The sequence below is a fragment of the Amyelois transitella genome, chromosome 24 (genome assembly GCF_032362555.1).
Source record: "Amyelois transitella isolate CPQ chromosome 24, ilAmyTran1.1, whole genome shotgun sequence".
Lineage (NCBI taxonomy): Eukaryota > Metazoa > Arthropoda > Insecta > Lepidoptera > Pyralidae > Amyelois > Amyelois transitella.
In genome coordinates this window covers 2870077-2885723 of record NC_083527.1, presented here as the reverse complement: position 1 = coordinate 2885723, position 15647 = coordinate 2870077, and the positions used below count along the sequence as shown (strand labels likewise).

At 34.2% G+C, this 15647-nt stretch overlaps 2 protein-coding genes across 2 annotated transcripts in view; one reads left to right on the top strand and one right to left on the bottom strand.

Moving 5' to 3' along the window:
* Nucleotides 1–6092, top strand: part of LOC106135919 (sister chromatid cohesion protein PDS5 homolog B-B) — a 26290-nt gene extending 20198 nt beyond the window's left edge. The window contains exons 18-19 of the mRNA XM_013336327.2: nt 576–671; nt 2706–6092. Of these exons, the coding sequence (XP_013191781.1) occupies nt 576–671; nt 2706–2807 (198 nt within the window). The 3' untranslated portion in view covers nt 2808–6092. The remainder of the gene's footprint in view (nt 1–575; nt 672–2705) is intronic.
* LOC106135920 (facilitated trehalose transporter Tret1) lies at nt 6088–15647 on the bottom strand. Its single transcript, XM_013336329.2, has 7 exons — nt 15335–15647; nt 13453–13682; nt 12317–12640; nt 10220–10352; nt 8938–9155; nt 7595–7780; nt 6088–7129 (listed from the first exon to the last, which is right to left on the bottom strand). The coding sequence occupies exons 1-7, from the start codon at nt 15387–15389 to the stop codon at nt 6893–6895; spliced, it is 1383 nt and encodes a 460-aa protein (XP_013191783.2). The 5' UTR covers nt 15390–15647; the 3' UTR covers nt 6088–6892.

The following is a 15647-nucleotide window of genomic DNA, read 5'->3' as shown; positions in this document are numbered from 1 at the left end:
CTCGGCAATACGTGGGTGTTCCTGCCGCCTGAACTGCAGGTATAAATAACATTTTTCTTTCTAAGTTTATTAGGTTATGGAAAAAACAGACGGAAAAAAAGTAGATAACGTTTTCTACAGGTATATACATATTTCATTTTTCTTTCTAACTTTGTTAGGTTAAGGCTGTGGAAAAAACAGATTCCTTTCTAACTTTATTAGGTTAAGGCTGTGGAAAAAACAGACGGAAAGAAAGTAGATAACGCTTTCTAACTCATCTACCTCGGCAATACGTGGGTGTTCCTGCCGCCTGAACTACAGGTATAAATATCATTTTTCTATCTAACTTTATTAGGTTAAGGCTGTGGAAAAAAACAAACGGAAAGAAAATATAAGTGCCGTGTGGTTCACGGCACCATTACAAAAAAGAATAGGACCACTCCATCTCTTTCTCCAATCCAAATAATCAAAACGTCTTCCGTATTTGTAATTTTACATTCATATTTAAACATTTTTCACGACCAAAATCTAGTTGCTGTTAGTAAACGTATACTTCGCAATGATCGAGCGTGATATTAATATTTAACATTTTCCAGTTCCAGCCCAAACGCACTACTATAGCCGAGCCAGTGAACACTCGCGGCAAGAAGCGGCCGCGGCCCGCCGCCGAGAACACCACCAACGATGTTGAGGTCAGTACGACACATTGTCTATGTTCACACACTCAATGGACACATTGTCTATGGAAACTTACTCTATGGACATATTGTCTATGGTAACTTACTCTATGGCACATTGTCTATGGTAACTTTATGGCACATTGTCAATGCTACATAGTTATCTCAATATACATACATACCATCACGCCTGTCTCCCAGTGGAGTAGGCAGAGACAATGGATTTCCACTTGCTACGATCCTTACAAACTCCACCACACATTTGCTTACATTACATTGCTCTTTACATGCATATTCGACGATTTTGGGTAGATACTCCTATATATCCCTTTTTTAAGACTTTCGAAATGGTCTTAAAAGTTCGATGAGACCGGCCCTGTCCCACTTTTACAGTCAGCTCTGCCTTAAAATTCCTTTCGTTAGTCTGTCCTCATCCATTCTCTACACATTTCTAAACTATCAACACGATATACTAAAAATAAGTACTTATATCATTTACATGGTTACAGTACTGCCATTTAAATAAATCGTCTCTGCAAAATTCAACGTCGCAGAATAACAACAGTGCAACTTACCGCCGAACCAAACCGAATTTAAACCATAAAATAAAGACTTTGTTACAAGTACACTAAACTCAAAATCCCATGTCTCCTGTTATTTCGCGAGTTAAAATGGGACGCTATGATTGGCTCAACCGCTCAAATATTTTCGCGCCTTTTATAGTACTTTATTACACGGGAAATTCACAAAATAATGCTCGATATACATTATTCAACTCTTGTTTATTAACTAATTTATTTCATAATTTTTTATCTCTCTCAAATCACACTATAAAGTAATAGACAAGGGTACAGAATAAACATACAGTGGAAGACGTAAATATATTTTGATATTACACCAAAAAGATTTTTTAATGCTTGATTTTTTTTTAATTTTTCTTTTTTTTTAATGTTTTAAGATATGTGTGTAGTTGTAATGTTTTGTGCATTCGGCTGATAGTAAACGGAAAGGTTGATTGCCAGTGTAATATTGCTACTAACCTCTGTACTGTAGTATTATGATATGACCTCAAACTATACTAGGGAACAATATGATGAGTTCAATTTTTCTCTCGCATGCGTATGGCCCACGAAAGATTAAATTATATTGTATCTCGATAACCCATGTTTAATACAGAAGTATAAAGAGAACTTTACAATTGCAAATAGAATTTAGGCGACGGGTTAACTACTTAGATTGGGTCTGGGATAGTGTGATGTTGCTAGTCCATAGTCCAAACATACATATAAAAAATTTTTTCGCCCAAATTGTTTGGTAGACTAGCTTCGCTCGGTATTTTTTTAATATATTTTATATTGTTGCCTAGTATAATTGAGGTCGATATCTAACGTCCCCTGTATGAAATGTTTCAAGCACCCCACCGGCCGGTCTGGAAGTATTGACGCTAAGGTAATAAGTAATACGCTATGTAGCACAGGCGACTATCTCTGTCTCGATGTAGTTAGTATACTTTTTTTTTATGTATTATATGTTGTGTGTATGCCTGTGTGCGTTTTAGTATGTCTGCTCGATAATTTAATGGAAAGTAATTGCGATCGTTTGGTAAATACAAAAGGTCATTATGATTCTAATAGCTTAAAATCTTTCATGTTGTAATGAAAAATCTGTGTTTTTTTTTAATCCCTGAATTTAGGCAGAGAAATAGTTATGTTGACGCTAAGAAAAGTATGTAGGTCGAAAATTCCCGTAGAAGCGAAATCCCTTCATAGATTAGTGTTTTAATATGTATATAGATAAATAATAGTCTAATTCCTGTTATATTTCGTTCTAGCCACTTTTGAAAGGTGACCTTGGAAATCTTGTATCTATATATATTTATAGTTTTAATAGATAAAAAAGAATAAATTATTTGAATAACATCGAGAAAAATCCGTTGCGCAGTTAAAAAAACCCGACAGCCGAAGTGTGACTTTTTTATGCTATGTAGTTTGTTACTTTATTTTACCAACTATACTTAATTTAACCCCAATTTTTATTTCTTTCCCACAGCCATCAGAAGCGTCAGACACACAAATACAATTGCCAGGATTGGAGCAGCCCCCCGAGACGGAACTGGAGGAACCCGCGTCCAAGCGGACGATGAGCGAGTGAACAACCACTGAGCCCTAAGGGGTCGCACTGTAGAATTGTAACACTTGTCGCTTATTGTAAGAAATTTGTAGCTGTATATTATGATAGGTAAATGTGAGTTACATATTTATGAACACATAGTCTAATCTGTATGTATTTGGAGTTGAAAATTTGAAATTGTTTGTTTTGTAATTTGAAAGATCTCCTCTTTCTTGGAGGGTTAAGTAGAGATTGCATCTTTCTACTTGCCAGGAATGTATGAAAATGTAATACGCTGCAATTAAAGTAAAAGACTTTGACTGAGAATTTACCTTATTTTGAGAACTTATCATCAATTGCAATAATAATGCTAGTAATAAAAATGTGGTGAAAAATTTAAAACAAAATTACTCTTCTGAAAATTGAAGTGACCAATACATACGTTGTTCCACCTAACTTTCCTGTCCAAAAATAGACTGTAATGAACAAACTTTCGCATTAATAAATTATGTATGTAAGCGACAAGTGGTAATAATGTCTATAAAATGCGTCCAATGTGAATATACTCGCCCAACGTAATATTTGTTTGGGCATTACTGTCTTTAGAAAGGAGTCGGGTTTTCATACGCTTACTTGAAGACTGGCTAAAATCATGGACTGACAATGATCGTTTTTCCAAACGACACAGACTTTATTATGATAGTAATAAAGCATATATTCCTGTTAAGAGAAATCAGTTACGTTCGTAACTGTTTTATCGCGTTGATTACGCCTTTTTGAGGGTAAATTTGATGTGATTTCGACAAAATGTCAACTAATCTGTCACCTTTTTCTATGGACCTAATCGGTCGAAGTCCATATATATTGTGTGAAATGTATATAGTAACATGTCGATTTTTGTCGGTCTTTCTAAAATGAGAGTGATTGCTATAATTTTTACTATCAGATTCACAGTAAACTTCTTTTCTTAAAATGATTTTTTTAAATTTACGGCTTCATAGTAATCAATCTCGTGCTTTTTCACGAGAGAGAAAATTAAACCTTGTCTTGTCGACGATCGTGAATTGACCCCGTTGGTACTGAAATGTCAAATGGAACATTGTTCTCAAAAATCAAAAGAAGTGTCAAATATTTAACCAATAACAAAACACCATTTGTCTTTATGCTTAATTGCTGACATCTGGTGGAAGGCATTTTGTTATTTTTTTATTGAAACAAATGTAATTTCTGAAGATTCTTGATTTGTAACGAATCTGCCGACAAATAAGAATCATACATTTATAATTTATTTTTAATATTCAGACAAAAAGGAATCGTGAAATCTATCGCATTTTTATATTGTTTAACGCTATGACTAGATAAAATCTGGCGATATTACAATATCAAATCACTTATCTATTATGTGTATAACTTGATTAATTATAACGTGAGATCTTATAATCTGGTTTATATTTTAGTAGCTCACAACGTACGGTCAACATCAACCTACCCAAATTATGAGTGAGTTATATGCAGGGTAACTTTATATGCGTTTGAGTACTATTTCATTATATTTATCAAAGATTTTTCAAAAATATTTTATTGATCAATAATATTACCACGATATTGATATTAAATTATGATCAGTACGGATCGTTACAAAATAACAGATACGTATATGAAACTAAAAATTAGGCAATTATAATGAACTGTATACAATTTTTTTCAAAAGAACAGTATGTTAGAATTTTGAGTGATCGGTTTACAAGTTTGAAATCACTGGCGTTCTCATAAGAGCAATAGCAAATATACCTATATTTATTTTACTAGTTTTACAATTCACTTATCCTTCGTCAATGTTGTGATGTGAAAGAAAATATAGTAAAAGGAATAGTAAAGGGAATGTTAAGATGGTCTGGTCACGTGGAGAGGATGAATGAAAGCAGGATGACTAAGGAAATACAAAGAGTGTGGATGGAAAGGTAGAAGTAAAAAGGCCTAGACGAACGAACCTTGATTAAATTAAGGACTTCCTAGTAAAAAGTCAAGTCAAGATCACCCGAAACCGCCGAACTTGCATGAAGAGAGTTATGAATGTGGATGAAGCGAAAAAAGTATGCAGAGATCGTGGTAAGTGGTACCTACCCCTCCGGGAAAAAGGCGTTATTTATGTATATATATGCATCGTCAAATAGAGACGTTAATACATAGCCAACATAATACTGTCCAATAATGAATACCAAAGCATCCACAAATATGTTGCGTCAATATAACGCCTTTAAAGCTGACAAGTTAAATTACTAATAAAGTAAAATTTAATGATTTTCGAATATGTCATTTTATTTTTGATGTTGTATAGAAATGCACTTATCGGGAACGTCAGTGAAATTAGTGTGTTGTGGTGTCAGATCTTAACCAATAACAAAGCAGCATAAGTCCTTATACTTACATACTGAAATAAGGCGTGAGGCATTTTAAAAAAAACCCTCTTTGATTCTGTAACCCATCTGAGAAGTTAGCCAAGCGCTGAAGAGAGAAGAGTCTGTATTATAGTTTTTTTTTATTATTAATTTTAATTTTAAATTGTTTGCGCGTTGTTTAGTTGTAATTATTTCGGCTGGTCAATCTTGTGTTTGATGTAAATTGCGCCCTAAAGCGTTATTTTTAGGGAACATTTTTCAGTCTTAAATCAAAGTTAATAAATTATGTCGTATGTGACCATAAGAGAAATTATAACTCTTTAAGGATGCAATTCGGTACTCGATGCAGCCGATATTTCCTTACCTTCCTCCTTAATGGAATGGTTTTAACAGCACTTTTTCTTCAGTCGTGTCTCAGTGGAACGCTTTTGTTGTGGACACTGGGGCAACCGGCTACTTAAGAAAAATTCAAGATTTCCAAAACATATTCAATACAGTTCGCGGGTTTGTTAACTTTGGTTTAGCACTTCACATGCCGTAGTATATAAATAATTAAATCAAAACGTGTGATGTACCTATTTTAATGGCATCTTATAATAAATCGGCGATGACGATAATAACAAAAAAAATATATATAAATGTAATATTATAAGACGGAATGAAATTGGAAATGTTAAATTATAACAATGTATCGTTATTTTCACAAATAATTTTAAATTTAACGGTTTTTTAAAATAATGACGGTAGTTGTGCTCCCGTTTTTGATTTTAGAGGGTAATTCGCACGTTTTTTGTAAGGGCGATACGATTTAGTTACGGATATTGTTTTAAGTGTACCAAAAAGTCCTGTGGTCGCGGCGCTCTGGCGGCGCCGCAGTGATGATTCTCTGTAGTTATAGGTATATTAAAATAAAACAATAAACATACAATTGTGTATTTTATTTGGTATGTATTCTTTTTTTTATAACTTAAATATAAATATGCCATCGTCTAGAGGCAAATTTATTATAACCTTTGATATGTCTTTGAATATTTAACATCTAGGTAAAGATTAACTTTTTTGAGTTGATATTATTACTTACTTTATCTTTACAGCCAGATAAAAGCCTCGATGAGTTTACATTGTCTTTATTACCAACATAGATTTAGTATTAAACTAAGTCTGACAATCAAGCAAAAAAGCGAATTGTCAGATAATTAAAAATATACATATCTTTGTATGATCACTTTTCTCTTTTTCTTATGTCATGAAACGGGGATAGCGTTATTTTTTCCGCGCTATATAAACGGCGTCGCGCGAGCCATGCCTGTGCATAAAGCGTGCGGGTTTAAATTTTTTCAATTACACAAGTTATTGCCTTTATTTGACGACATAGAATTTTTAAGTTTTTCCTATTATTGATAAAGTTTATAAAATTTTAACATATATTAATATATGCAGGCATCTTCTGACAGTCTTAGAATCGTTTTTTAATATGAAACACGATACAAAAATAACATTCTCAATACACACTTAAATGCTATAGATTTGAGCACTTTGATAATTTCATTTATTCATTTTCATTTCATTCGTTCATTATAATTAATTCCATGAACGCTTTCAGATGAATATTTTACAAATAAATAATATTAATTGATTTTAAATTTAATTAATTAAAATGTCGCTTCACGTGACGTGATCTTCGCCGTGAATTGACCATATAAGTACTAACAAATCTAGAAATTAACGCTATACAAACACTGGCTCCGGCTTCTTCCAATAGCTCTGAATCTGCTCCAAGTTCTTGCCTTTCGTCTCCGGTACCCACAAAATGGTATAAAGAAAACCGTATAAAGTTACTGCAGCGAATGTATAGAAGACTACGTAAGGCCCAAACTGGTTTGCGACGGGCGTGTAGAAGATCACGGTCATGGAACTGCAGAAGAAAGAGAACGCCATTGAAGCGCCGGCCATGCGTGCGCGCATCTGGAAAATACAATGTTAGTATGATTTCTGTTTATGTTATTGGTGACTTATATAAATAGCTGAAACATGGATATCGAAATATGCTAGTTAATGTAGATGAATCTAAAGCAGTTGTATGCTAGAATGAAAGTGGAACGATGATTTCTGTCAGCTCTCCGGTAACCACAATTTTTTCTGAATGGTAACTTAGGGTATCTACATAGGGTTATAATTACTTTCCTAGTTACTATTCAAAATTGTATTTGTTGTTAATTATAGTAATGGTATGATATTCGGAGCGATATGATCCCTAGTATCTTCATATCATACCATATTATGATCGCATTATCACTTGGCTGCTTTTAATCTCAGCAAAAAAATATAGAAAAAAAAAATAAAAATAAAAGAAAAGTAGGTATTTTTTTGGATTATTCATTGTTAAAAGTTTTGTTTCTTAAAGAACTCTGAGTGTACAAAAGGTCTAACCTGGAATGTGAAAACCTCTGCCATGATGACCATAGGCACTGGAGCAAGTCCCACTCCATAGGCCAAGATGCACAGGCATACGGCCACCACAGGAAGCCATCGCACGGACTCGCTGCCAACTAGGAAACACGTCGCTAGTGTCGCCATGCATAGGGACACTAGCAGGGAACTGATTGCCAGGGGAATCTGGAATTAAAAATGCAAATACATAAAAACTTATCACAAGAGAGCGTTTTTGAAGAGAGGGATAGGATTAGGTACTCCATCTCTTTCACATGGATATCGAATATACATCATATATTTAGAGGATAAATGAAAGCAGTTTGACTAAGCAGATATACAAGGAGAGTGTGGAGGGAAAGGTCGGAGTGGGAAGACCTAGACGAACGTATCTTGATCAAATTAAGGACGTCCTGGTAAAGGGTCAATTAATAGTACCCGAAACAAAATGTGGATGAAGCGAAGGAAGTATGCAGAGATCGTGGCAAGTGGAAAGAGGTAGTCTCTGCCTACCCCTCCGGGAAAGAGGCGTGATTTTATGTATGCATGTATCATATATTTACCTAACCGTACATTATAAGTAAAACAAATAGCAAAACTGAGTTAATGTTCTTGGTAAACATAATTTATTACCATAATAATGACGTTAATAGTTTAGGGAATATTCAATTTCACCTAGTGCAACAAACTTGATCTAAACTGAGTTTGTTACTCGTAGAAGTGGAAGTCAGTTGGACGTCGCTCCATGAATATCCTGTGGCACCTATTCATGATCGTGGTTTATAAACCCCATTTTACATGGTCACAGGTAGACCCTTGGCTTCTATTAAAACATGTTACACGGACTATTACCAGGAGTAGGTATAATGAAGAATAAAAAGTGAAGAAGGTATAGAAAAAACAATGATTTCTCCACCGTATTATGGTGCCTGCGGAATGTTGACAATTGCATACAAACTGCAAAAGTAGCTACCTACATTGTTTGAATGTTAATTTATGACACGGAGACTCAAGTGTGAATGAATTGAATGTTTGTCCCGCTGTTGTTTATAGACTCTTCAATAATAGTTCCAAGTGGATCGCACTTTGACGTTAATATTTAAAATCTTAAAATTTTATTCACTATCCTATCTACGGTGAGCGGCATGGCATAGTTATGGATTAAGATGGACAGTTTGATTTCCCATCGTTGGTAGAATCTGCGCGGAAAGCAAACATTGTGAGTGCTAGACTCACTATGTTTTTCGCTACCAAAGTTTACCGAACCAACTGAAGGGCGAAAATTCATAACCTCCTTTTTTAAGTCTGTTAAAAACAGTTGCATTTTATAGCATTTTCCTCACCTTTCGTCCAAACTTCTCTATGGACATGGTGGTAAAGAACGCGCCGACCAGCTGCAAGGAGCCCATGAAGAGCGCCAGCATGTTAGGGCTCCACTGAGTGCCGGCGCGGCTGAACACGTCCGCCGCGTAGTTCATGAGAGCGAAGCACCCCGACAGGGTCTGCATGGCCATCAGCATCATTACCATGCGAAGGGCGGAGAAGGTGGCTTTGTCGCGCACTGAGGATTAGTTGGTAAGTCTGTATATATCTAGAATTAATGTTTTTATCTAAAACTAGTATGTATTAGTACGTTAAATACATAGCCTTTTTAACTGTGAAATAATTTTCATGTGCCTATGTCTTGAGTGGAATTTTGATTTTAAACATTTGATTTGATTGCAAGTTCGATATTTTCTCACCTACATCACATACATAATTTCTAGTCTTTATCACTAACGAGGTTAATAGAGCTAAGCTAACGATTAGAAAGGATATTCATGATAAGCTAATTCTCTACATAATTTTGTCAAAGGCAGCAATGACTGTTATTCTTAATACGCACAACGAAAATTAATTAAACTGCGTCAGTTTGTTAATTCATGTTCCTTTAATGATTACTTATTATTCAATTTATATTTCAAGGGTATCTCCGCAAAATATTATGAGATAACCTCTCCAATCCGTTCTAGATTGAAAATAATGTCGCATGTGTGACGTCTTCTTTTTCTTACAATGATGTATCAATTTTATTTACGTACATTTGATATACTTAGACGTAGATACGTAAAATTAATATAGTTTACTCCAAAATAAAGAACGGAATCTCATTCCAGATTTAAGTGCCTCACTCCTTTTCCTTGAGACTTTTGAATGAATAAAATGTGGAATAAAAATTATTATAAATTAGTATTTCGTTAAAACCGATTTCTGCAATTTTTAACAAACCCATCATTTTTAGCGAATGCAATCAAAGTTTTAAATTAAAATAACAAAGTCAAACTGCGTTACCTAAGGTTAGGTAAACACACATATAATAACAGTATAAAGTATTTTAATTAAACAAATAATGTATTGATAAACTTTGACCAGGAGTAATCTTAGGTCATATTGATTATTTAAATCTGACACTATATATCATTGAAATTTGACAAGGGCGGTCAAGGGAATCAAATAGATTCAAATTGCCTAATAATTATCAAAGCCTCGTTCGGGCTTTGATTTCTAAATAACTCTGTTACGCTACATGAATGAAATTTAATAGTACCTATCGCTCTTATACATTCAAAAAGATAGAAGACTCACCAACACTCTTAACAGTGACAGCGGGAGCTTCGTCGAAGGTTCGCTGTTCCACCTTCAGCCGGTCCAGCTCGTCCTTCACCAGCTTGCTGCTCTTGGGCACGCTTCTCAACCAAGCTACCGTTCTGATGGCTTCCTAAAACAACATTATTAGGAAAATGTAATAACTTTAGTTGAAAAAGAAAAAAATATAACAGACGCGAACTTATGAAAGAGGTGTCTTTCAGTAAAAAAAGAATTATACATACATACATACATACATACATAAAATCACGCCTCTTTCCCGGAGGGGTAGGCAGAGACTACCTCTTTCCACTTGCCACGATCTCTGCATACTTCCTTCGCTTCATCCAAAAAGAATTAGATAAATAATAAATATACCTACAGTATCTAAGTACTTATAACTGGGGGTTCTACTCTACGTGAAAGTTATTAGGTACTAATAAATAAAGCATATATATTACACAATTGACGAGTTATTTAACAATAAAAATTTGGAATTGTCATTAAATATATACAAGTTAATGATATTGACGCAATAAAATTTTTAATTAGATATATTATGCTAATTTGAATAGAATTAATTGAACAAATCGAATTAAATAAAACAAAATCATACTTAATTAAATTGACAAAACCGCTTGCCGTTTCAATAATAATGTTGCTATACCCCACGGGGTTCATGTTGTACCCATTATTATACCAGTGGCTATTAAACTTGGGGTATTTTCTTGTAGGTGATGGGCTGGAAATTGTCACTGTTTGAGTCTCAATTCTATCATTGAGCCAAACAGCTCAACATGGCCTATCAATATTTTCAAGACTGTTAGCCTTGTCTACCCCGCAAGGGTGACTTGACTATATGTATGTATGTATCAACTGAATTTTTCGTAAAAAAAGTCGTAGGCAAACAGATCTATGAACCTTATCAAATAAATTAATTTTATGGGCACTTTATTACACAATTACGCTAAATTACGACTATTAAAATGTTCAAACAATTATCTTAAAGTGTAAATAAATGGAAATATACGCTTAAGTTATCGTAATGTTTATTTCATTACTGAATTCTTCTCATAAAGGTTAAGTACACGAGACACTTTTAAAAGTAAAACAATGATTTAGACTGTTGGCTCTGTCTACCCCGTAAGTGATATAGACGTGATGATATGTATGTAGGTATGTATGTATGATTTAGAATTATTCTTAGCTACCGATATCTGTGACTTTGTGGCGTAGGTACTAAAAACTAAGTTAGCATATTTTACTACATAAAATATTAATTAGGTACGTTTAAAATTCTCTTGACAGAAGCATTACTACATAGTGTAAAACAAAGTCGCTATTTTAGTCTGTTTGTCTGTATGCTTAAATATTTAAAATTACGCAACGGATTTTGATGCGGTTTTTTGTAACAGGTAGAGTGATTCAAGAGGAAGGTTTTTATGTATAATAATAAAATTTATAATTTTGCACCCGTGCGAAGCCGGGGCGGGTCGCTAGTGTTTTATAAAATAGTTACAATTTACTTGTATAACTGGAGTAAGAACGGTTTAGTTGACTGTCAGGATAAGTACTCGTAACAACGTGACAAGTTAATGTTGGGATATAAAAGAAGATATAAAGATAAGAATAAAAGAGTTCGAGTTGACTTATTCTACTACCGCAAACTATACGGCTTAATTACGTTGGTCCATTAAACACACATTATTTATTTTATTTAGTAATAGTTTATTTATTTTCTCCACAATAATTTATACAAAATACAGTTGACAAAATATACAGTTCACAAGTCTAGTAGATAGTACATTAAGTACATACAGGTAGTAAACCTATCTGAATTGGTGATTTAGATAATTGAGTTATGGAAGATCTTACAATCTCTAAAGTAGGTAATACTTTGTTTGTCTGTGAAACAAGAAAAGAAATAAATTTCTATTAGTGAAAGTTATAATTCGAAAAATAACAGCACGACCGTTTGGTTTTTAGCAGTCTATAAAACCAGTAATTATTAAAGGCCTTAAAAAAGGAGCATATATTTCTAAATTAATTCCTATCCAACCCTCCATTCTGAAATAAACAAAAAGTACCTATTGTTACCTTTTCCTTCCCAATCTTCAGCAGATAATTCGGAGACTCTGGCATAAAACAAAACAGTATCACATGGGCTACAGCCAAAGACAAATAAACAGCTTGGTTTCCCGCGTACGACATCGCCATGCCGACGGCATAGACAAATATAACTCCGAGCTTGCACACGGTCATCACTAGAGAGCCCAGGGCTCCCCTCAGATTGCTCTCAGCTATTTCTCTGATGTAGACAGGGACCACCACGAAGCAGCCGGCGGCGGCTAGGCCGGCCATTATGCGGGCTATGATGAGGCCTGTAGGCGTGATCCAACTCAATTTTATTGCCCATGACACCTGTAAGAAAACCATTCTTACATACATATGTTCACGTCTATATCCTTTGCGGGGTAGACAGAGCCAACAGTCTTGAAAGGACTGAATGGCCACGTTCAGCTATTTGGCTTAATGATAGAATTGAGATTCAAATAGTGACAGGTTGCTAGCCCATCGCCTAAAAAAGAATCCCAAGTTTGTAAGCCTATCCTTAGTCGCCTTTTACGATATCCATGGGAAAGAGATGGAGTGGTCCTATTCTTTTTTGTATTGTTGCCGGGAACCACACGGCACCATTCTTTGTAGTTTTTTTTGAGTTATACTTATTTTTGCTGTTGAGGCACTTTTGTTTGCCACCACGTTTGGTGTTTTATAAACAAGGTTTTCATTTTCATGTATGAATTTTAATTTTCTTACGTAAACAGTGAAGCAAATATTCATGCCGACGACACGTTTGAACAACATAAATATGCTGAAAGAAAAATGTGTGAAAAAAAATTTTTTCACAGATTTAGTTTTATTTTTATTTTATTTCTGGCAATCTGCTCTGGCATCACACGGGTAGAAGAGTATTAAGGCTCAGATAGATTGTTCAAATTTTTAACTGCATTCCGACGGCAAATTTGCAGTTTGATTTGCCTGTAAGTACCTACTTTGTGAACACGAAAGTTTAATTCTCACTTTTAAACTGCAAACATATTACGAGTTTACTTTCTTCCTTGTGTCTAATAATTCTATTGTTACATACTAATCTCTCAATCTCAGATCCATCATAAATCTATTAACTGATAGTTCTGTTTACCCCGTAAGGAATGAAGAAAGTAAATACTTACGCAAGACAGAAGTGACGCACCAATAACACAAATCTTTCTGCCGAATCTGTCAGAGGCGAAACTAAAGAATGGTATTCCACATATCCCGGCCAGGGGCAAGGCGGCTGCCATCCACGATATGACCTTGTCATTTACAGGTTCTGAAGAAGGGCTGAGGTCAGATTTGAGGAGAGGCCCCATTGGTGAAAGCCATCCTATTTGGATGCCGTATGTGAATGAAGGAATTGTTGCTGAAAGAAAAATTTGATTGACTGATTCATCTGTAAACGTACAGCAGGGATATATCACGCCTCTTAACCTGAGGATAATTTCTATAGCTAAAGGGATATCATAATGTGTGAAGGCTAATCATAATGTGTGATCTCAATCTGCGTAATTAATGCCGTATATAATTATTTAATCTATGGGCTTTGTCCTCTACAAACTACTACCATTAAATCATGACTGTACAGAAATTACCGTAATTTCAATTCCATTTTTACCCATACAGCTGAACATGGCCTTTCAGTCTTTGAAGACTTTGACTTTGGCTTTGTCTAACCCGCAAGCTATACATACGTGACTATATGTATGTTTGTTGAAAGTTCACCACGAATGAAAACCCAGAACCAGAGCAAGAGCATTTCTGATGGTTATTTATGTAAAATCTTTTTCTCTCTGTCGATATGATAGTAATATTTTGTTTCCTCACTCGTACAAAAGGCAATATTATTTGGAATTTTTGGGTACCACAAATGTCATAATTATGTTGTCATATGTATGAAGGTCGAAAAAAGATACATAGCTTAAAAAAAATATTTTTACAAAAGTAAAAAATTGGATTTTTTTTTAATTAGATCGCGTATTTGATATCTTCTAAAGTGCAAAAACTAAGAAAAGTTGGCAGAAGGTAGGTAGTTAAACCTATTTTTCGGTACAAACGATAAATCAGGAAAAGTGGCGCGCGCAAAGAAATTAAATTATGAGTAAAGTCAATGAGAATGTGTGTGACATACATACATATATACGACATTATTTGCTCATTCATAACATAACTGTACTTAAGTAGACTTCGCTTACAACACGCCTGTGTGGCTCTTCCACATAAATAAATAGTCAAACATACCTTTATATGTAAATTATATAAGTAGCATTTAACGACTGTTAAATTTTATTTCCATTTTTACGACATTTGCAATAAAATAAAATTGTTTAAATATTGGTCAGATATGACTGTTTACCTACATATTAAAAATATTAAATTTTATCCAAATTCTTCAATATAAAAATACGATAGGTACCCACGTTATACATTACACAATATTAACGTTGTGAGAATACGAGGATTTTAAATACACATTTGCAGTTTATTTTTTATTTATATACAAAAATATTTACTTAAATAAAATCGTGCCGTTTGGTTCACGACACCAATAAAAAAAAGAATAGGACCACTCCATCTCGTTCCCATGGATGTCGTAAAAGGCGACTAAGGGATAGGCTTATAAACTTGGGATTCTTCTTATAGGCGATGGGCTAAGCACTGTCACTATTTGAATCTCAATTATATATATATATATATATATATATATATATATTTATATATACGGGACAAATTACACTGAAGAATAATTCTATCATTAAGTCAAATAGCTCAATGTGGCCTAACAGTCTTTTCAAGACTGTTGGCTCTGTCTACCCCGCAAGGGATATAGACGTGATTATATGTATGTATGTTAAATGAAATCAAAGGTGGTGAAAGAAATATTTCCGATATTTCTTTTCTCTAAACTTTTATATAATGGGTCATAGCAATCTTGTAACCGTATTCTGATATTTTACGTTTCTCACTGTTAACTGTCAAAAAAAATATAAAAACAAATAAAACAATAAAAAAACTTACCTAACAATGCTGTTATAATTTGTTTCCTCGGACTACTTTTATTGCTTCTTTCCATATTCAAAATCACTAATTGCCGCGAAAGCGCACTGAATTAAAGATTGAGGTTATACTAAACAAAACTACAAAAATAAACTGATCCATACAAAAAATGTGAGATGTTTAGCGGTAAATATATATTTTAACCCGATTTTGTGTCATGAATTCTTCAGATATTTTGTTTTAAAAATGTCATTCACAATCGGCACCCGTCGTTCTCGTCAAACAACTGATGGTATTACACATACATTCACTATACTCAGCCAGCCACATGTGT